The 22,230-nt window shown below is 40.2% G+C and overlaps 3 protein-coding genes across 8 annotated transcripts; 2 read left to right on the top strand and 1 right to left on the bottom strand.

Moving 5' to 3' along the window:
• Positions 1-1,534: 1,534 nt before the first annotated feature.
• Positions 1,535-8,571, bottom strand: wdr20b (WD repeat domain 20b). 5 transcript variants are annotated; one of them, XM_030770514.1, is made up of 4 exons: positions 8,314-8,571; positions 4,454-4,636; positions 2,747-4,078; positions 1,535-1,588 (listed from the first exon to the last, which is right to left on the bottom strand). In XM_030770514.1, the coding sequence occupies exons 1-4, from the start codon at positions 8,569-8,571 to the stop codon at positions 1,535-1,537; spliced, it is 1,827 nt and encodes a 608-aa protein (XP_030626374.1). The 5 variants fall into 5 exon arrangements, with proteins under 5 accessions (XP_030626374.1, XP_030626375.1, XP_030626377.1 ...); XM_030770515.1 differs by having other exon boundaries at positions 2,741-4,078; positions 8,314-8,562; XM_030770517.1 differs by lacking the exon at positions 2,747-4,078 and having other exon boundaries at positions 8,314-8,562.
• Positions 8,572-11,997: 3,426 nt separating this feature from the next.
• Positions 11,998-15,424, top strand: hsp90aa1.1 (heat shock protein 90, alpha (cytosolic), class A member 1, tandem duplicate 1). Its single transcript, XM_030770513.1, has 10 exons — positions 11,998-12,150; positions 12,315-12,681; positions 12,781-12,914; positions 13,021-13,320; positions 13,544-13,709; positions 13,872-14,062; positions 14,154-14,301; positions 14,411-14,679; positions 14,818-15,151; positions 15,315-15,424. The coding sequence occupies exons 1-10, from the start codon at positions 11,998-12,000 to the stop codon at positions 15,422-15,424; spliced, it is 2,172 nt and encodes a 723-aa protein (XP_030626373.1).
• Positions 15,425-16,021: 597 nt separating this feature from the next.
• On the top strand, positions 16,022-21,860 carry hsp90aa1.2 (heat shock protein 90, alpha (cytosolic), class A member 1, tandem duplicate 2). Of its 2 annotated transcripts, none has more exons than XM_030770510.1 (11): positions 16,022-16,170; positions 17,446-17,595; positions 17,765-18,131; positions 18,337-18,470; positions 18,638-18,955; positions 19,122-19,287; positions 19,617-19,807; positions 20,235-20,382; positions 20,541-20,809; positions 20,956-21,289; positions 21,434-21,860. In XM_030770510.1, the coding sequence occupies exons 2-11, from the start codon at positions 17,446-17,448 to the stop codon at positions 21,541-21,543; spliced, it is 2,187 nt and encodes a 728-aa protein (XP_030626370.1). In that variant the 5' UTR covers positions 16,022-16,170; the 3' UTR covers positions 21,544-21,860. The 2 variants fall into 2 exon arrangements, with proteins under 2 accessions (XP_030626370.1, XP_030626371.1); XM_030770511.1 differs by lacking the exon at positions 16,022-16,170 and adding an exon at positions 17,032-17,056 and having other exon boundaries at positions 17,456-17,595.
• The last annotated feature ends 370 nt before the right edge of the window (positions 21,861-22,230 follow it).

The raw sequence follows: 22,230 nt of genomic DNA, 5'->3' as shown, positions 1-22,230 counted from the left end.
CTTGTTATTGTGCATTACTCCTACACGTGAAGATCATTCACATTTACTATGCAAGTTAGGAAGTGAGACAATATTAATCCTTTGACGTGAGTTAAAGGTTATAACTAAGACACTGGAAAAAGAGTGTAGATGACCAGTGTTCTGCTGGGCTATTCCCTTACCTTCCAGTGCCGTGTGGTCACATCATTAGATACATTTCAGAATAAATCTCTGGATTTTTCCAGCGGTGCCAAACCCTAGCAAAGCTAACATCATGTTGTTTGAGTTTCTTGATAACATCATAGGTACATGGAAAATTCTCTAACTATACTTCTTTAAACATGTAACAGCTGATACACAGAGCTGACTCTGATCCGCTCTGCTCCGGAGTAGACTGCAGTCACTTTAAAAGGATGAAACTGTTTGACATCACAGTGAGGCAGCTGCATTGCTTTGAAGTTGCCGTAAGTATGAAGGAGTCAACAAAATTTGACACTTTTGGGCTTGATTTGTCAGCATGACGTATGTAAATAGCACTTGTTCAAAATGTATAAATATTTTAAGAAGAAACTGATTAATACGAGTTTTCATTAAAGTTGTATATAAAGCTGACAAGAGAAAGAAAAAAATCACACTACTGCATAATCTGAGTTATATTAATATTATTATTTATAAATTTTGTATTAGAAATATGTATGTTTCTGAGATGAAATTCTATCTAATAATGATAATTTTAGCCCATCACAAATCCCAAAATTACAATATTTACACATATATTACAGAACAGATTTGATCTGAAACAATATCAAAATAAATGTTTGACAGATATAAAGATTTCCAGTTCAGTTTATACTTTAACAGCCTCACCTGGGAGTCCTTCACACTCCAAAATTGTAAAGCCATTTTCTCCTAACTACACAGTGCAAAGAGCTTTGTCAATTTCCTAAAAAAAAAAAAAAATCTACAATTGCAACAGACAGTGAAAATGTAAGTGCATCTAAGGTCTTCAACCAGGCTCTTTTGCGGTAATAACGGACACAAAAGAACAGGAGAGAAAAAAGTGCAAAAGGCTTGACCTCTGATTCTGACAAAATGGATTCCTTACTTTATCAATCTAAGGATGTGAAAATTGAAAGAGGTCAAAAGAGAAGTAACAGAGGTATACAAAGGAGAATAAATAGACTGTGAACTAAAAAGACCTTAGTAGAAAAAAGATAAATCCCAACATAAAAATCTGAGAAAAACTCATTAATCTACAATGTTTCACATTCTAGGCACAGCAATGGAATACACAGTGTTACACTCTGTTCAGGGAGTGAAATGTAGTTTTTCACTGTACAATGTCACAGTGCTTTAGCCCTAACATAACACCTGCCATAGTTCAGTCACAATGTACAGGTTACCCTGTTATTTCATTACGACTTTCTAGCCCTCACAACAAATGCAAACACATCAATATAAGAATGAGACAGACGGTGTGAGGATTGTATGTGTAGAACACTATGAGGTCCTCAACAAGCCATTTCCATGTCTGTATCATGAAGGTTCATAGTGGCTATACTACTGTACCACTGGGAGAGTTGGCTGGATTTTGTGATGACAGTAAGCCCTGCAAGACAGATAGAAAAAGGAAAAGGAGTGAGGATGTGTTGACTCTGTGGCTGTGTTTTAATACCAATTTCAATTCCACTTCATCAAAATGGAATACTCCTTCTACTCCTTATTTTTGGAATGATACCAGAGTAAAGACAGAATTTTGCCCGAGGTCATATTAACCCAACTTACTAGTTCATGTCCTCTGGAAACTGATTCAGAGAAATTCTTTGTAAGACTTGTGACAAAACTTGGCACACTTCTGAAGTGATGGCCTTTTCTAAAAGCCCTAATCCTGACCTACATAAAGTCGCCTTTGTCTTTTTATACAATTGGATCTCTGGTATTCCTTTCCAAACATGTTTGAACTGTCTAGTGAATGATTAGTGAAAGACAAGTAGACATCTATTCCATATATAGTTCAAAATGGTCTGTAACACTGATCAATTCAGTTTTCAGTTCATGTTGCAACTTTCTGTTACTGCTGTCAGGCTATGTGGTCACAATCGTCAAAACAAAAAAAATTTAAATCATGTGCACATAATGCCCAACTGTTGTGCCCATCTAAATGCCTGGGTGCAATTCAAGTGCACCCACTGAGAAAAAACAGCTCCATTATATCACATACATCAGTATTTTAAAGTCATCTGATTGCCAACAACATGCAAAATAAATGAATTAGAACACTGAAAATGAATGAATGGCTTGATTTTCTACTTGATTTCAGATTCTAAAATGAAGTAAAATACTGAAACCAGTTCTTCTTTTTGCTATTAATTCTCATATGAACTGAATAACTAAACTTTGCATAGACCTTGTTTGCTCACATTGTGAAAACAGATGGAAGACTGACTGTATAAATCAGTTATTTAGTAACTGTGCAAAGAGCTAGTTGTTTTTTATTTCGTTTACCAAAAAACATTGATCAACAACATACTACTGAAGAGAATACATTTTTTGAAAAGAGTCATCTAGAAATTCATGATGAGTGCTTCATCAATGCAATAATTTGGATCCAGTTCCAAATGATGCCCCAGAGAGGGAAGCAAACAGCTGTAGAGTGGTAGCATTCTACTTAGGAAAAAGCTGACCAAAGAAAAGTATCCAGTATCCTGTGTACTAGTGTGGAGACTGAATTAAAAGAATCAATCTGTCAGTCAAGAGACACACTTACCAATTTGCCAGGCCTTGCCCACGTGCAAATAAAGCCTTCTTGGCAAGCTGTGACAAGACAATCCTCTAAAAAGGTCAACACAGTGAGTCTCTCGTGAGCAATCTTCTTACACACCAGTGGTTCCAGTAGGGGAACCTCGTCCATACGTGGGCACAGAGTTGTGCCCAACATCTTGGCAGCATCCATTTTGGCTGAACGTGTGCCACTCATCTGACTGAGCTTGTCACCACTCTTGTTGTTTATGTGGCTCAGGCTGCGGTTACGTTTGTGGTCCTTGTCGTGTTGATGCTCTTTCCGTGTTTCGTGCAGAGCCAGGGTGGCAAACGTGCTAACACTCGTGGCCACCAAGGTGTTGTCCAGGACACTGCTGCCCTTGTGGTTGTTGGGTGTATTGCTCTCTGCTGGTGCGGAATGTGGTAAACTGTTTGAACGGGGCAGCGAGGCAGAAAGGGAGTTTGTAGGGTTGCCACTGCCTGTACTGTTAACGCTGTTATTGCCATTAATGCCAGGGGTGTGGGTAGAAGCAGAGGGGCTTGCAGCATTCATCACACTGGTATGAGTCCTTGTTCGGGAGAGGGGAAGATGAGGAAACAGAATATCCTCTGTGAGGTCCCACAAGCACAGCTGAGTGTCCTGGCCCACAGAGCCAAAACGATACGTAACACTGACAGGCCTGCCGTCTGTCGAATTTCGCTTGGACAGTCGTGAATGAATGCTATTGTTTCTGTCTTTACCAACAGTATAGTGCATCTGCTCCTGGAAGTCCTCATCACTACCACTAAACTCTGCTGGTGCTTCACAGTCATCCATACTGGTAGTGCAGTGATCAAACGCCACCACACTCACCCACGACTTATGTCCGTGACCCCGGGCTATCACCCTACAGTCTGAAAAAGACCACACAGTCACTAGGTCATCCTCTCCTCCAGACACAATGTAGCGGCCGTCTGGACTCCAGCAGACGCACAGCAACCCTCCAAAGTAGCTTTTCATGGCGCCGTGGAGTTCAGCCGTGTCAAAGCCAAATACGCGCAGGAATCCATCCTGACTGGCACAGGCTAGGTATTTACCATCTGGAGAAAAGGCAAACTCATTCAGAGCACCCTCCCCAACAGTCCAACGGAGAAGGGGGTTCCGTGTAGATTTGTTCTTGCAGGTATGAACAACGTAGCTGTCTCCCTGTTTTAGAAGCTGGTAGTGGGGTGGCGTAGTTCCACAAGTGTGTTCAATGTTATACAGGTACAGACTGCCACTTGCATGGGCTGCCAGAAACAGACTCTTAGAACCAGGTACCCACTTTACACATGTAACCCGCGATTTATCTATTAGTCTCTATAAGACAGAGAGAGAGACAGACAGAGAGAGAGGAAGAGGAGAGGAAGAGGAAGAGAGCGAGAGAAAGAGAGAACACCATTTCAGGGATTACATAAGATCACACAGGATATTACAGACAATGCATGCATCCATACTCTACTATCTCTCTTCTGCACAATTTGACAACTGTAATTGCCCCAGTAGTCTTTAAAACCACTACCTCTGTGTTACTGACAAGACAAGGAATGTTCAACTGCAACTTTCTCTTTTGAAACAAAAATTCTCAAGTTTACCTTGAAATTTCTGTCCAACCTCCGTTTACTGTCCCACCTCCACAAAGGAAGTGTCCCTCAGTATGAGGATGTAAATAAAATAATACTCTTCTAGACTCACCTCCTCATTGAAGAGTTTACTGGTTTCTTTCCTTATGGGATCTATGAGTTGCACTTGCCCTGCAGAGAAGCCAACCAACAGACAGACGCTCTCTGCCGTGGCAGTCAGTGGGTTAAAGTCATGACATGTGGGCTGTGTGCCCTTATATATCCTCTTGTCTATGGGTTTACTGAGGTCAGCAGCCTAAGAAGAGACACAAACATGTTAACAAATAAATATCCAAAACATCTTATCACATATAAAACCCCAAACATCTTGGGTTTCCTTTTTGGGAAAAGGGATTCTGCTTTACTTTTAGAGGTAGACTTTAAGGATCTTTTCTGTCCTGAAATTTCTAATACAACAACAAACATGTTATTAGCCCAGCTGTTTTACGTGTTATAATTCTTTCAACCAAAGGGTTTTTGGAAAACTAGGAAAGAATCAATTCATTTTTTCTCACTGGCTAACATTACCTAGTTATTTTGCTATTCCGTTGAGGTTTCGGTACAGGTCTCTATTAACCATTGCAGTGGTGACATAATCTTGAGAAAAGTCAATACAACACAAATCTAAAGAATTTTAAATTACACTAACAATGGGCTTCAAGACTGGATTGAAAAACAGTGGTCTAATACATACTGAAATAAATGCACAAATGCACCCTGACCCTCACTGCAAGACACAGTTTAGAATGCAGAAAGTGCCTCAGTCCTTTACTTCTGTTGCTGTTTCTTTCCTTATTTCTTTCGGGGGGGGGGGGGGGGGGGGGGGGGGGGGGGGCCTGAAAGATTCCTGAAAGGAATCCTTAATCTTAGGTGGCAATTTTGGTTAGTGTCGTAAAGTACAGAACTAAAGCACATTTATAGTGACTCATAATCAGCTATTCAGTAAAGTCTCGTCTCTCAAAGGTCAGTTATGTTATCTGAAAATATATCTGATCCAGTCATGACTCGTGTACACATATTCACTTTGAGTGACCATGACACAGTGTCATCTTATCATCATAATCACTCAAAGGCCTTCTCCACTTGTCTTGTGGCCCCCGCCAAGTCTATGTGCATGGACATACTGAGCATACAGAGAGACGTAAAGGAGAGTGGAAACATTTAAAAGAGAATGCACTGCAATCTGAAATGCTGTCATCGTGATAGTGACATCATGGAGACTGGCCCTGCAATTATTTGATACAATTAACCTACATTCATTTACTTTCTAAGTAAATTTAAAAAATATAAATCATTGGCTTTGAGCCCTCTAGTGGCACATCCATGTAACACCTCCACAGTACAGAGGTGCATCTACCTCCTAGAATTCACAGCTTGGATCCCAGTCAGGTTACACTTTGGGACTTTGTCCTGGTGTCTGGGGGAACACTGCGTTCCCTTGGAAAGTACCACTCTCCTTCTTCCTGCTCATCACTGCTCGCTTATAGACTGGTGCACATGTATCATCAAGGCGAACTGCACCTTCCAAGCATGTTTCAAGTTATCACAACATCATACATGTAGTTGCATGTCACTGTGTTTGGCTCTGTTTATTCAAGTGGATACTTGGACAAAAGAAACTGAGCCACATGATCATTCTCTTGGAGGCTGGCTGTCAGCAGAACTAGTTATTATAGGTACAGGATAATAAATGAATAACCAGATCCAATTTACACTAAAATACCAATTTACCTTTACTGCATTTTCTTTTCAGGCTTATCGTTTAACTAAGGGACCATTCCAGTGGTCCATTTAAAATGTTCCTAGTGGCATGTCAAAAGGGCACAGACATGGGGGGGGGAGCCCTACTAAAGTATGTGAGCAGCAACTTTGAGAAACTGTGAGCTTGCCGTGACATGTTTTCTAACTTGGTGTAAATTCAAAGTACCTCCCATCACATCACTGAATACAAAGAACACCCGCATGGATCTGTCAGTTAATCGCCTGGGTACAATTTCCAGTGCTCCTAAGACATGTCTCTGGGTCACATGATTGTGATTATGTGTACAGAATCAGAACATACTAAGGAGCTTTTTAGTTAATTGAAAAACACCACACTAGGACCAGCTAATAGTTCTTGAGGAGAGAAAGGATTAGATGCAAGAAAGACAACACCTATCCAGAGTCAGTGATGGAAGTAACAGAAGCAGCCATCAGAATCCTTCAGGCCATATTTCCTGTGCCAAAATTCGGGAGGGCAAGTTTCACCTGTTCATGTAATAGTCCACATGTGGCCTTACTTACTGATAACAGAGTCAATTACTTACGCCTTTATTCCATACCACCATCTTTGCACCATCCACAACAAAACTACTTTCTCCGCCCATTTCACAGCGTGCATTACACATTATGACTACAAATTTACATGAAGCAACTTACTGATTAATTGTACACTTATGAATAGGAGAAATTGATGATAAAAATCCTAACAGACCAATTTACCATTTCATTTAACAAACGTAAGACTCAAAGAGACCAAAAGTCTCAATTTGTCAGAGAACCCGTCACCGCCAAAGTACTGCTAGGTTTTTGCCACAGCCGTGTCATAGTCATTGCAATCTTTTATGTAAAACATAAAATCACACGCCATAGTGTAACCCATTACTGGTGCTTTTGCACAGTGTGTTGTGATTGCGACTGAAAATGAAGCTGCCTGAAGGAATATGTCCTTAGATATGACGCTCCATAATCCAAAGGATAAATTCCTTTCTTCCGACACCTTTTTGATCGAAGACGGATACCGTTGTTCGAGAGACACGAAGTTTAAGGATTCTTTTCCGATTCTATCACGACGCAATTTCAGGGCATTGGCGACTGATGATGAGCTTGGACAATGCTTAAAATGCACACTGTAGACAAATAAGTACAGCATTCTGCCATGACCTCAACTGAGGTCGATATGGTTGAGGCTCTTTCCTACAAATGCCTTTTGGATGTCCGCAGTGTACTGCTCAAATTCTATGAACGCGGCTTAGGGAGAAATGAGGATGAAACGTGGGAGTACAACCGTATTTAGAGCTTAGGTGTAAGCGGCCATGTCTTATTAGAGTTAATAAACTGCAGTTAATAAAGCAATTCAATATGAGCGTTTGGGTCGCATCAGCTGATCACACTTGAATCAGTTTTAGAGTCAAATACAAGTTCATGAAAATAAACTAGCTGTCTGATAAAAACTGGATTGGGTCACTTATCTCAGCGATGCAAACGCAGCATGTGTAGCCCCAGGTGCAAGAACGTTGAGACCTGGTGCTTGGTGAAGATTTCGCAATATATCATCACAGTAACTTGCACATGGAACACAGATGTACACACTGTGTACACAATGCATGTGTATTTCTTGCGATCAAAATATATGCCGCCACTGATCCCTTTAGTGTGGAAAAAAGAATATGTTTATTGCGACTCATTAAATTCTGTATACTTCTGATTTGCGTTGACTACGCTAATAATAAGTCTCAATGTCCAGACTCATATTTCTGACTTGCGTTAACTACATGTCTCAGTGTCCACTGAAGTAAACTCTAGCAATCTGTATCCGTCGAATTATACTTTGTATTGTAGTCTATCAATATATTTGGTATTCCAAAGTTGTATCTGTATTAGTGGGGTGCGTTTGCTCATGAGCTACTGTCTCAATCATCAGCATCCAAACATCAGCTAACCAAGGGCAAACATTAAGAACCATCGATACAGCATAGGATTATGGTCAATAAAGTTTCTTTCCTTTATGTTTAGACCTCTGAATTCGCCTGTGAAGACAGGACGAACTAGATAGTTACTCCCTGTGCAACGTGCAAAACAGAAGCTTGCGTCAAAGTATATCAAGTAGTCAGACTTTGATCTGATCTCTAAAGGCCATGATATCTATCTTGGACACCATATCATCCTGTTTACCTTTCGTATGCCTTTGTAGATATAAAAGTATAATTCCCGGCCCACGTTGAAACAAATTCTGTCGCCGTTGCCGGACTGGTCATTGACGTTAACGAAGGACACTTTGACTGGATTGGAACCCTGTGAATTGAAGGGCACCCTGTTGGGGCGGCTGTACTCAGAATGCGTGAGAAGTTGGTAGGCACCCTCGCGGGTACTAAACTGAGTTTTGATTTCGTTCATCTCCTTCCCTCCCCCCTCCGCCGCCATGTTGAACATTAGTTTACATCTTGACCAGCGTCTGGAGCATGCTCTTCGCGCTTGCGCAATGAGTTGATTCTCGCCACCAACGTGGAGCTGGATTTAGATCTGAGAACTTTATTGACAATTTATTTTAAAGGCATCGTGTAAAACAATCTCCATTTCCTTACAAAGAAAGCACCGAATTACAAACAGTCAGATAGCCGAAGTACGAATAACAGTAACTGGAGAAAAAAAGAGGATAATAAAAATGCACACTCAACTTATATTCGAATTAATCCAACCAATATTCGAGAGTAGTCCGGCCTTTCTTATTTTTTCACATTTAATAAAGCTGTAACAAGGCTCTAAACAGTTAGAAGCAATTCATGGTATGCAGTTCCATTTTTACTGCGACCTTACGTAAGTAGTCTTTACACTTCAGAGTCATTCATACCCTGCACATGTCGTATTTCAGATGTACCTCCAGGTTTACAATTTTACTTGCTAAAGATATCACGTTCGCTCAGTCCGTTCTGATCTCACAATACTTCTAACATACAAAGTGACAACAAAAATCGAGGCAAACGTATTTTATCCTTCGACTTATTCAGTTTAAACAATTCGCAGCACGACAGCAGCTGTCATTCGTGAAACAACACACGCGAACGACAAGTAAATTCGTAGTAATTGAACGCATAGCGTGACAAACGTTAATCATACGACTCTCCATTTCAAACTTCACAACGACCAGGACATTAGTTGCATACAAAATCCCACTACAAAGTTGGATTGATACCACTCTGCCAAAAGCACACCATTTTCCTATTTAAAAATGCATAGATCTTGCAGTGCCAGGAGATCTCGTGAACGGACCAGCTGCTGCACTGACGTGACAACGTTGCCGTTATGTCCTGCCCTGCAGAGAGTGTGAACTTTGCTGAGTAGCAGTCACTCTCTCCCGAAGGCACTGGAAGTACTGTTGTTTTCTAGAACATCAGTTAAATTATGTAATACCATGTGTGAAACACCAGAGAGTGCCATCCGCTGGACTATGCCTGCAGTACCCAAATAGTTCTAGAGCTGACCTGAATCTTCCATGCTTCCGCTGCTTACACACCAAAAGCACCTTCATTTTTATTTTTAAAAAATCCCGTACAATATGTTTATATTATAATTATGTTTTTATAAATGATACCATGTCAAAAGTATTGATCAAGCAGTTTGAAATGCCAATGATAAAAGACTATTTGGTCAGATTCATCATATTTCAGTTTTATTAACTCTTTTTATAATGTTAAACTGATGCTGCAGTGTCCCCATATAGTGATACGTTTACAGTGTTAGAAGAAGAGGTCTGTTTTCTTCATAGACCTGTTGCTGGATTGTGTCTGTGCTGAGAGCACAGCTGATTTGATGTCTGAGGCCTGACACAGAAGCCAGCCACTTCTTATCTCACACAACTCCAGCCCATGTGGTGCTGTCAGGCAGGTGCCAGAAGATAATGCTACCCTGTAATGACACTTGCAGACTCATGTGCTATGCACTGTCCAGAAGGTTCTCACAGTACCATCTGCTTGAATGAACCAGCAATGCCCAAACAGTCCTAGAACCAACCTGTCTTCAATGTCTTCCTCATTCACAAACCAAAAACACCTTAATTCATAACAATATTCCCGTACCATTATTCTTTCATTAGAATTACATGTTTACTCACATGATCCCATGTAAGAAATGCTTATCAAGCAGTCTAAAATGCTGATAAGCAAGAGTGTATTTCAGTGCAAAACCCCTTTATGTCAGTTTCATTCGTTTTTCTTATACTAAGTTGTATTTGATACAGATGCTACAGTATTACTGTGCACTGATACATTGCAGTGTTTGAAACAGAGGCCTGTTTTCTCTTTCTGGATTGTGTCTGTGCTGAGAGCACAGCTGATTTGATGTCTGAGGCCTGAGACTGAGGCCTGCCACTTCTTATCCTACACAACTCCAGCCCATGTGGCGCTGTCAGGCAGGTGCTAGAACATAATGGCGCCCTATAATGGCACGACCAGGCTCATGCACCACTCACTATCCGGAAGGTTCTCACCGTGACTGACAGCACCCCTTGTGAAGGCCTTGCCGTAAAAGGACAGATGTAGTATATGGTAGTGGACACCCCCACAACGCCTCCTATCAGGCTTTCTTTGGTCCCCCCTTGCAGTGTACTGGGCATTCCTTCTGGATCATTCTGAATGGGTGTTTCGAGAAACGTGGCCACCAAGTATAAAAAGAGTACCGGTTGCCTACTGCGCGGCAGACACAGTGAAAGAGCATTCACTAAAACCAAGCGCTGCACAGCTCTCTACAGGAGACCACTAAAATCAAGTTGAATTCAACTTCACCCAGACGAAGATCAATACAGTTTTTTGTATATACAAGACGTTAACAAGGTAAGAGGAATATCTGGTCATAAATAAAATGATAAGCTGCTGCTGTATTACATTATGCTGCTCTATTACATTATGTAGTAAAAAGTATATCTATAATTTAGATTAAATGTGTGATATCAAGATTTATAAATCTACATGTTTTTCACGGAGGAAATTGTTTGTTTAAGTGTTGACTCTTATCTAAGAAATTGTATAGGCTATTCCTAAGAAGACATTTCAAGACCTGGTGTTGAAATGTGTAGGACTGATCAGACCACTGTTTTATTTTTTAAATTTACTAATGAATAAACTTACTTATGGACTTTTGAGGAATTCAACTCAGCTGCCAAAGGGTCTGAAGGTAGCTGGAGACCACATGGCAACAGGCCTGACTTTGAGAGAGAGAGCAATGACAGCTGCGCACAAACTGAAAGGAGTTCTAAAATTATCTCTCATTCATGATATGAAAATGAGAGAATGGCTGGGATATTCTAATATTTTGAAAAATTTAAGCTTTTTCCAGACCTTTTGCTCTCTCTTTGTTTTAAAGGAGAGGATTGGGAGTACACCTCCCCCCTCTTAAGGGAGCAATCTTGACTGACAAATGGAACATGTGCAGTTGGTGTCAAAGTTTGAGAAGTTTTGTCAGCTGTTGTATAGATTCCTCATTTGATTTTTTTACAAAGCGAGGGCCCCCAACAAATCATTCTAAATAGTTAGAAACAAAATGCTTTAATTTTAATGGCACATTGTAAATGAATTTCCATGTGCAATAGAAAACACTGTGCCAACATCATCTTTTTTCTTCAGTGTTCATCTGCATTAATACTCAAAGTCATGTTAATAGTGGTGTACCAAAAACACAGCAAGCTAGAATACAGCATTAATATAAACCATGAATTTACATTTACATTCAAAGCTTGATCTACAGACTTTTAAGGAGTTAGACATTCTCCAAATGTTCTAACAAAACATTTTACAAAAGTGTTACTCTATTGTAATGGTATGAGAATATCCTGATAGAACTGAAGTATTTAACTCCTTCCTACAGATGCCTGAGAAGACCGCACAGCCCATGATGGAGGAGGAAGTCGAGACCTTTGCCTTCCAGGCTGAGATTGCTCAGCTGATGTCTCTGATCATCAATACATTCTACTCAAACAAAGAGATCTTCCTCAGAGAGCTCATCTCTAACTCATCAGATGTAAGTTCATCATAGGCCAGTCTGGGGTTTTTTTTTTTTTTTTTTTGTATTATTGTATTAGGTTCCCCATGATAGTGAAATGAAAATCATCAGATTTAAACATATCATAGATTCTAAAGACATTGTCATATTTACTGTTATGTGCTGTTCTTCTGTCTATGCAGGCCTTGGACAAGATTAGATACGAGAGTTTGACAGACCCAAGCAAACTAGACTCTTGCAAAGACCTGAAGATTGAACTGATCCCGGATCAGTTAACCCGTACACTGACCATTATTGACACTGGCATTGGCATGACCAAAGCTGACCTGATCAATAACCTCGGTACCATTGCCAAATCTGGCACAAAGGCCTTTATGGAGGCTCTGCAGGCTGGAGCTGATATCTCCATGATTGGCCAGTTTGGTGTGGGTTTCTACTCTGCCTACCTGGTAGCTGAGAAAGTAACTGTTATCACCAAACACAATGATGATGAGCAATACATTTGGGAGTCTGCAGCTGGTGGCTCCTTCACAGTCAAGCCTGACAGTGGTAAGTCAAGTGAATCAGACAATGTATGAACAGTAATTTATAGCGCATAGAGTTATAACAAAAAGTTATTAACTTTCATTATTCTTGCTTATTTTACAGGTGAGTCAATTGGCCGTGGCACAAAGGTTATCCTCCATCTGAAGGAAGACCAAACTGAATATCTTGAGGAGAAACGCATCAAAGAGATTGTAAAGAAACATTCCCAGTTCATCGGCTACCCCATCACTCTTTTTGTAAGTCCTGCCATAAATATTCCTCTGAGGCTCACAAAACTGATGATGTGTTGATTTTCTACAACTCTGCTGCTCTGTTGCTCATAACACTGTTATATACTAATAGGTTGAGAAGCAAAGAGAGAAGGAGGTTGATCTTGATGAGGGTGAAAAGGAAGAGGAAGTTGATGCTGCACAGGACAAAGACAAGCCCAAGATTGAGGATGTGGGATCTGATGAGGATGAGGATACAAAAGAAAGCAAGAACAAAAGGAAGAAGAAGGTTAAGGAAAAGTACATTGATGCCCAGGAGCTGAACAAGACCAAACCCATCTGGACCCGTAACCCTGATGACATCACCAATGAGGAGTATGGCGAGTTCTACAAGAGCCTTACAAATGACTGGGAAGATCACCTGGCTGTCAAGGTAAATGCACATACATCTTGCTTAAACAAGAATACATACACACTCATTATATAGTTACTTTTTGCAAAAAAAAAAAAAAACAGTTACGTAGAATGGAAGAATTTTCACACAGAGGAGGAGTTAATGTAACCAATATACAAATAAAGTGAAGCACAACAAATTCAAGAGGTATAGCCAGACCAGTACTATAGGACATGTATTCAACATATTATTTCTGTTTTAGCATTTTTCAGTGGAGGGTCAGCTGGAGTTCCGGGCTCTGCTGTTTGTCCCCAGAAGAGCTGCCTTTGACCTCTTTGAGAACAAGAAGAGAAGGAACAACATTAAACTGTATGTTCGCAGAGTCTTCATCATGGACAACTGTGAAGAACTGATGCCAGAGTATCTCAGTAAGTCTAAATGTCTCATTTTAAGCAGACCGTGTAACTAAATTAGTCAAATTTAAATGGAGTTTTTAAAGCGTTTTTATCATATCACATCACATATCACATACACATCTTTTTTATTCATGTACATATTAATCATTAATAATTGTGTAATACTTTTTTCAGACTTCATCAAGGGTGTGGTAGACTCTGAGGATCTTCCCCTGAACATCTCCAGAGAGATGCTGCAGCAGAGCAAGATCCTTAAAGTGATCCGCAAAAACCTGGTCAAGAAATGCCTGGAGCTCTTCGCAGAGCTCGCTGAGGACAAAGACAACTACAAGAAGTTTTATGAGCAATTTTCCAAGAACATCAAGGTATGTTTGCCACTCTGAATGAATTCCTTACCCATTAAAATGTTTGGAAATGTAATGTAATTGAACTAAATATATATATTTTCCTCTCCAGCTTGGCATCCATGAGGACTCACAGAACCGCAAGAAACTTTCTGAGCTGCTGCGCTATTACACCTCCAACTCAGCAGATGAGATGGTGTCTCTCAAAGACTACGTGTCCCGTATGAAGGATAACCAGAAGCACATCTACTACATCACTGGTTAGTGGCACAAAGATAAAGAAGAACTCTAATGGAGTGCACTAGATAAAGCAAAGCAAAAACACAATTTGAAACCCTTTTTGCTAAAATACTTGTTGCTTCTCTTCAGGTGAAACAAAGGAGCAGGTGGCCAACTCTGCTTTTGTGGAGCGCCTTCGTAAAGCTGGCCTGGAGGTGATTTACATGATTGAACCAATTGATGAGTATTGCGTTCAGCAGTTGAAGGAGTATGATGGTAAGAACCTGGTGTCTGTGACTAAAGAAGGCCTGGAACTCCCTGAAGATGAGGAGGAGAAGAAGAAACAGGAGGAACTGAAGGCCAAGTATGAAAACCTGTGCAAGATCATGAAAGACATCTTGGACAAGAAGATTGAGAAGGTATACATTGTTGCCATATTGATAATCTTGTCCTTGCTGGACAGATATGACTGTCTTTGAAAAGTAGGTAAAATCGTTGACCCAACAACTAGCATCATATTAATAATCTGCTTTTTTGTTGTCTTTTCACTCATCTAGGTGACTGTTTCAAACCGTCTGGTGTCGTCTCCCTGCTGTATTGTCACAAGCACATATGGCTGGACAGCCAACATGGAAAGAATCATGAAGTCTCAAGCACTCAGAGACAATTCTACAATGGGCTACATGACCGCCAAGAAACACCTGGAGATCAACCCCCAGCATCCTATCGTTGAGACACTCAGGGAGAAGGCAGAGGCTGATAAAAATGATAAGGCTGTGAAGGACCTTGTGATTCTGCTGTTTGAAACCGCCCTGTTGTCTTCTGGATTTACACTGGAGGACCCACAGACACATGCCAATCGCATCTACAGGATGATCAAACTCGGTCTGGGTGAGTGTCAAATACAGCATTCCTGACATGTTCTTAACATTCTACAACCACATATATGAACACAGTAATTATTCTTATACAATATAAGGTTGCACAATCATACATAGTACTATATGGGGTTCAAGATTTGCTTATAATAATTGTTTATGATACTCTTTTGTAGGCATTGATGATGATGACACAAGTGTAGAGGACATTCTCCAGCCTAATGAGGAAGATATGCCAGTCTTGGAGGGTGATGATGATACATCTAGAATGGAAGAAGTTGACTAATTGCATACTCACAACACAGCACATGACAATGCATATTTACAATAATGTACATTTATTTAATTTTAATTTAAACTTTTATTCTTTGTTTTGCATACATAATCTTTACAATGCTATTCTTTCTTGAATGTAAAACCTTTCAACCAACAGTAGAAACTGGGGGCTATCATATTGTTTTTCTCTTGTGACTATATCTAGTTTCCAGGAAATTGAATTTTCTGGGCTTTTGATATTGCCATATTTTATATGAAATTTGAAGATTTTTAATAAAATATAATATATAAAATATTCACGACTTCACTTCCTCTTGATTTTGTTCAAATTTCTCAGTTGGTCAGCCTCTGACAGTGCATGATCCTTTATACAAACTGCACGGGAATAACTGCAAAATGATAGAGTTAACAGCGCTAAATTACTCCCTAAAATGATTTCACCAAAAAAACCCAACAAAAACCTAGTTCCCCAACAAGTCCCGCCTTACTGGACAGTTTATAAGAACGGATAATTTGATTGACATGTCTTCGCTCCACCCTCTGGACGAACAGCATAGAACGTATTGGGAAGATTCGAGACGTTTCTGGAAGCCCGGACTTCTGGAACAGTCTGAGCAAACGGTATATAAACCAGACTCCGAATTGGCTTACTAGACATACAGCTTCGGAGGCGTGTAGCATACAAAAAGCCTACTTTCTTGGAAGATTTTGAGAAACCTTTCCACGTGCTTTTTTGCTCATATCTGAATAGCAAAGGTAAGCAAAAGGGATAATGTTTTTTTTTTCGATTTGGATAGCTAACGTTCAAATCACAGGAATTATCAAATAAGCCCTTTAAAGAAGGCGATATTATACTAAATAACATCAGTTGTGGGCCATAATGGGCAAGTTCATAATGCCAAGCACTGTAATTATCTGTCAGAGAAACCCACATCAGTTCTGTCGTCATTTATGTCAGGTGTTGAATTTTACAGTAGTGATAGTAAACCTTAATGTGTTCATTAGTCCTTTGGTGCACACTGTGAATTTCGTCGTGCGGTATCGAATTTGTTCATTCATATAGCCTGTAAGTTGTTCAAGCAAAGAGTTGTACCCCTCTGCACTAAAACCAACCATGACAACTCTATTGTCTTTAAATGAAAGTGTTAAAGCTAGCGAGGCGAGGTGCATGAGTGGCATCAAGCACCGAGGAGAGCACTATGGCTGATTTCGGCAAGGAATATTTTGTCCTTCAGCTGCGTACATGAAGTGCATTTAAGTTACATCTTGTTATATTTTATGGGAAAGATTACATGCTGTGTTGATCCGTCATATTATTTTTGACAGTTACTCGAAGGAATTTCACATTTTCCGGGGAGCATTTCCCTATGGAATGCCGTCGAAAAAACTGTGATAAATGGTGTTCTGCAAATCATTGACGAGTGAGATGATGCGAGGATTGTACTAGTAGATTCTAGAAGCTTGTAATTAACCGCGACAACCAGCAAGTGGCGCTCTTGAGTGCAACACGCGGTCGTTTGAGGCAAATCCGATAAATTCAATATGTTTTGATGAGCACTAAGAAACTTTACCTACTTTATGCGCGGTTTTTGAATGAATTTAGAAAAAAATAATCAAATGCATGAACAGGTCAAAAGCTTTAGTCATAATTGAATTTTCTGGAACAAAATATATTTCACATGGTACAGTTGTTAAACAGATGATTTTTTTTCTTTACGAAGCAATTTGAGAAAAAAAAAGCTCAGCAGTTTGTAAATGTGTGAAGGCACATGAACAGAAAGCATCGCGATACCTGATCAATACAATGTGAGCAGTAGTACTTCTCTCATATCTTAACTGGTGAAGGAAGCCTCATCAGTTAAGCAGAACAGGTTGTACAACTTCATGCTGTCAGGACCTGCTGGAATTGGCCCTGTTTGATGGCCATCCAAACAAGGAGTAGCATGAATATGTTGGAACCCTGGGATGTCCACGTTGAAAATTCTTAAAATGAAATGCCACTCATGAGGTTTTTGTTTGCTTTGTTGGCAGATGCCTGAAGCACATGACCAACCCATGGAGGAGGAGGCAGAGACCTTTGCCTTCCAGGCTGAGATTGCTCAGCTGATGTCCCTGATCATCAACACATTCTACTCAAACAAAGAGATTTTCCTCAGAGAGCTCATCTCTAACTCATCAGATGTAAGTAGAATTTTATGAAGTGAAGCATTCGTTTTTGAATATGGACCTTTCTTTGCTGGGTCTTGTCCAGCTTTACTAAGATTTGTAAGTAATATAACTGTGTTTGGTTTTAAACTGTTGGACTTGTTAGTAAAATGTGAACTAAGATGTCATGCATTTCCCCACTCAGGCTTTGGACAAAATCCGATATGAAAGTCTGACTGACCCAAGCAAGCTAGACTCAGGCAAGGACTTGAAAATTGAAATCATTCCCAACAAAGATGAACGCACACTGACCATTGTTGACACTGGCATTGGCATGACCAAAGCTGACCTGATCAATAACCTCGGTACCATTGCCAAATCTGGCACAAAGGCCTTTATGGAGGCTCTGCAGGCTGGAGCTGATATCTCCATGATTGGCCAGTTTGGTGTGGGTTTCTACTCTGCCTACCTGGTAGCTGAGAAAGTAACTGTTATCACCAAACACAACGATGACGAGCAGTACGCCTGGGAGTCTTCTGCTGGAGGCTCTTTCACAGTCAAGCTTGACAATTGTAAGTTATTCTTGTCTAACTGTACTTCCATGCAAAGCACATATATTTGTAACATGTGCTTAACATAAGTGTATTTGCAGCTGTGTGCAATTATGATTTCTCTTTGAGTGGTGTAATTTTGAGAAAGGAAATTGATATTGCAATTGTAGCTCATTAGTACTGCAGCCTGAATCATGCACTAACCAAACCTTCTTTTCTTCCCTAGCTGAACCAATTGGGCGTGGCACAAAAGTGATTTTGCACCTGAAGGAGGACCAAACTGAATACATTGAGGAGCGACGAATCAAAGAGATTGTGAAGAAGCATTCACAGTTCATTGGCTACCCCATCACTCTCTTTGTGAGTATTTATATTAAATGTCTAAATTTCAAAAAATCAGATACTTGTATTACAAGGGAATATTCAGGCTCTCATTGTTTGGAATAGAAGATTAGAAGCTTTTATATATACATACATATATTGTAGCGTATATTTACTAAATGATTACTTTTGCCTGATGTTTAAAGGTGGAGAAAGAGCGTGATAAAGAGGTTAGTGATGATGAGGCAGAGGAAGAGAAGGAGAAGGAGAAAGATGAGGAGGGAGAGAAGGATGAGGATAAACCTGAGATTGAGGATGTTGGCTCAGATGAAGAAGAAAATGATGACAAGTCTTCAGACAAGAAGAAAAAGAAGAAGAAGATTAAGGAGAAGTACATCGATCAGGAAGAACTGAACAAGACCAAACCCCTGTGGACCCGCAATCCTGATGACATTACCAATGAGGAGTATGGCGAGTTCTACAAAAGCCTTACAAATGACTGGGAAGATCATCTGGCTGTCAAGGTGAGTTCATGTGGAATAAGCTTTAGTTTTTCTATGGCCTGTCACCATGTTCATGGGAAGGAGCAGACACTATTCAGAATTCTTTGAGGTGTAAAGAGTCATGCAGTAGATGTTAAGACTAATCTGAACAGTGTTCTAAAGTGTTGTACATTGTTCTTTGTTACAGCACTTTTCAGTTGAAGGGCAGCTAGAGTTCCGTGCTCTGCTCTTTGTGCCCAGACGAGCTCCCTTTGACCTTTTTGAGAACAAGAAGAAGAAGAACAATATTAAACTGTATGTCCGCAGAGTCTTCATCATGGACAACTGTGATGAACTCATCCCAGAGTATCTCAGTAAGTTTCTCTGTTGCTCGCTGGGTGCAAAATACATGTAACATTAAACTCATGTGTTTTGGTAGTGTCTTCTTTAATTTCACTCACTTGAGATGCATAATTGAACACTTAGGCAGATCTTACTCTAGAGTAATGTCGATAAGCCAATTAGGGCAGAAATAGCATTATTTATTAAATACAGTTAACATGAATCCACTTGGGACAGAAATACACCCACATAAAGATGTATAGGTTTTGTATTTGGAATTGATAATGAGCCATACCTTTTAGATTGTATGAGAACCCAATACAGAAAATGTATTTGACTAACTTTGGTTCAATTCTCTTAGACTTCATCAAGGGTGTGGTAGATTCTGAGGATCTTCCCCTGAACATCTCCAGAGAGATGCTGCAGCAGAGCAAGATCCTTAAAGTGATCCGCAAGAACCTGGTCAAGAAATGCCTGGAGCTCTTCACAGAACTCGCTGAGGACAAAGACAACTACAAGAAATACTATGAACAGTTCTCCAAGAACATCAAGGTAGAGTATTTCACCATTTCTACTTTCGCTGAATCCCCATAACAGACATTAGTGCTGAAACTTAATATAGAGTTTATACTGAGAAAAACACAGTGTGACATGAATGATATGTGACACCATGTGTTGCTCAGTGTAGACACAGACTGAACTGTAGTTAGAAATGGACACCTAGTGCCATATGCTGGCTGTATTACTGACCTCTAGGCATCCACCTGTTACGGGGTTAATCCTCCTTTCTGTTCTATGAAAATTAAATCGGCCTAGTGCTCATTAACCACAGTCCCTCACACACTAGGGAGTGTCTTAAATACTGACAGGATTAGCTGAGGAGAATTGAATGACCTTTATTGATTACTGCTCTCTTGTGTTTTTCATGTTGTTATTCTGTTATGGACTTGTGATTGATTTTCTCTGTGTATGTTTTTAGCTTGGCATCCATGAGGACTCACAGAACCGCAAGAAACTTTCTGAGCTGCTGCGCTATTACACCTCTGCCTCAGGGGATGAAATGGTGTCTCTCAAAGACTACGTCACCCGCATGAAGGATAACCAGAAGCACATCTACTACATCACTGGTGAGTACCCTGACCGATCAAACTAAGGGGTCATTAACAATTAGAGCTGACCTAAATTATTACCATTTCCATATACAGTTCATAGTTTTTTTTCTGAATTTGTGGTTCATATATAGATGGTTTGACTGTCTTCTGATCACGGAACAAATGTATTGCAGGTGAGACAAAGGAGCAGGTGGCCAACTCTGCCTTTGTGGAGCGCCTTCGTAAAGCTGGCCTGGAGGTGATTTACATGATTGAGCCAATTGATGAGTACTGCGTCCAACAGCTAAAGGAGTTTGAAGGGAAGAATCTGGTGTCTGTGACCAAAGAGGGACTGGAGCTCCCTGAAGATGAGGAGGAGAAGAAGAAGCAGGAGGAGAAGAAGGCTCAGTTTGAGAACCTTTGCAAGATTATGAAAGACATTCTGGAGAAGAAAGTGGAGAAGGTGAGAGGAAATTCTAGTCTCTTATACCAGGCAGACAGGAGTACTGTTAAGTGAAGAGTAAATTGAACATAGAGCATTGAAAATGAAAATGTACCCTAATTGCATGGTTTATAAGCTCTCTTTTTTTAATGGTTCTTTCTTCCCAGGTCACTGTCTCCAACCGCCTAGTATCTTCCCCCTGCTGTATTGTCACCAGCACTTATGGCTGGACAGCCAACATGGAGAGGATCATGAAAGCTCAGGCACTCAGGGACAATTCCACAATGGGCTACATGGCAGCCAAGAAACACCTGGAGATCAACCCAGACCACCCCATCATTGAAACCTTGAGACAGAAGGCTGAAGCAGACAAGAACGACAAATCCGTGAAAGATCTGGTCATTCTCCTGTTTGAAACTGCTCTGCTCTCCTCTGGCTTCACGCTAGATGATCCTCAGACACATTCAAACCGCATCTACAGGATGATCAAACTTGGCCTTGGTAAGTTCTGTAGTGTAAATTTAGTAGTATTTTAAATGATTTCTATAATCCTCAGCTGTGTAAAAGGAGTTAATGAATCAAATAGAATCCTGAAGGCACAGAAACTATAATTCTGACATTCATCCTTTTGTTTGTCATCTTTAGGTATTGATGAAGATGACCTGTCAACAGATGAGCCCAGCTCAGCCCCTATTGAAGACATGCCTCCTCTAGAGGGCGATGACGACTCCTCTCGCATGGAGGAAGTTGACTAAGTCTCAGTTATCCAGTAAATGTTGATTGATAGTTCTGTAAAATGCAGGATTTGATGTTGAAGCTGTTCATGTCCGTAGCCCTGCATTACTTTTACCACATGCAGTTCAAACTCATTCCTTAACATTGGTGGGATTTCCATAGCACCGTGTAATGCCATTCCTTTTCCCCTTTTTTTGTATTCTGAGTTGCGTATGTACTTTTATATTTATTTACATTCCAGCCTTTTTGCGTGGTAAACGATTCAATTGTAAATATTGTCAAAACTGATACTGTAAGTTGAAATGGTGGGACGCTGAAATAAAGTTTGCCATATCAACCTATTTCGTTTGGGGTTTTTTGTGCCTAATGTTAATGCTAATACAAACAGTATAATGTTTGAGAATTCTGCCTAATTCAGCATTACGCTAACACTTTGTGTGCTGCAGAGGACATTCTGAAAATAAGGAGAATTGTTGGCCTCGCTGGTTTCTTTTGTAAATATTAAATATGACAAAGTCTTTCTCAGACTCTTTCGGCCAGTGTGGGGTGAAAGATGGTGAGAACCGGTATTGACAGACGTTAAACTTTTTATTATTTAAATGTAAATTGTTGACAATTCGTAAGTACTGTATTTCAATTGAATGACGGAAGGGTTTTAACAGTGTCTCATCCCATAAATGGGGCAGAACAGACAATTACTTCTGTAG

This window comes from Chanos chanos, chromosome 4 (genome assembly GCF_902362185.1).
Source record: "Chanos chanos chromosome 4, fChaCha1.1, whole genome shotgun sequence".
Taxonomy (NCBI): Eukaryota; Metazoa; Chordata; class Actinopteri; order Gonorynchiformes; family Chanidae; genus Chanos; species Chanos chanos.
The sequence above is the reverse complement of the archived record's forward strand: the minus strand, read 5'-3'. Positions and strand labels throughout refer to the sequence as shown.

Coding starts and splice junctions, on each gene's coding strand:
- wdr20b (XM_030770514.1), bottom strand. CDS start 8,571: ATGTTCAACATGGCGGCGGAGGGGGGAGGGAAGGAGATGAACGAAATC. Junction 4,637..8,313: donor TCTACAAAGGCATACGAAAG/GTAAACAGGATG, acceptor GTCTCTTCTTAG/GCTGCTGACCTCAGTAAACC. Junction 1,589..2,746: donor GGGCAAGGCCTGGCAAATTG/GTAAGTGTGTCT, acceptor TCTGTCTTGCAG/GGCTTACTGTCATCACAAAA.
- hsp90aa1.1 (XM_030770513.1), top strand. CDS start 11,998: ATGCCTGAGAAGACCGCACAGCCCATGATGGAGGAGGAAGTCGAGACC. Junction 12,915..13,020: donor GCTACCCCATCACTCTTTTT/GTAAGTCCTGCC, acceptor ATATACTAATAG/GTTGAGAAGCAAAGAGAGAA. Junction 14,680..14,817: donor TGGACAAGAAGATTGAGAAG/GTATACATTGTT, acceptor TCACTCATCTAG/GTGACTGTTTCAAACCGTCT.
- hsp90aa1.2 (XM_030770511.1), top strand. CDS start 17,032: ATGCATGAACAGGTCAAAAGCTTTA. Junction 18,956..19,121: donor AAGATCATCTGGCTGTCAAG/GTGAGTTCATGT, acceptor TCTTTGTTACAG/CACTTTTCAGTTGAAGGGCA. Junction 19,288..19,616: donor ACTCATCCCAGAGTATCTCA/GTAAGTTTCTCT, acceptor CAATTCTCTTAG/ACTTCATCAAGGGTGTGGTA.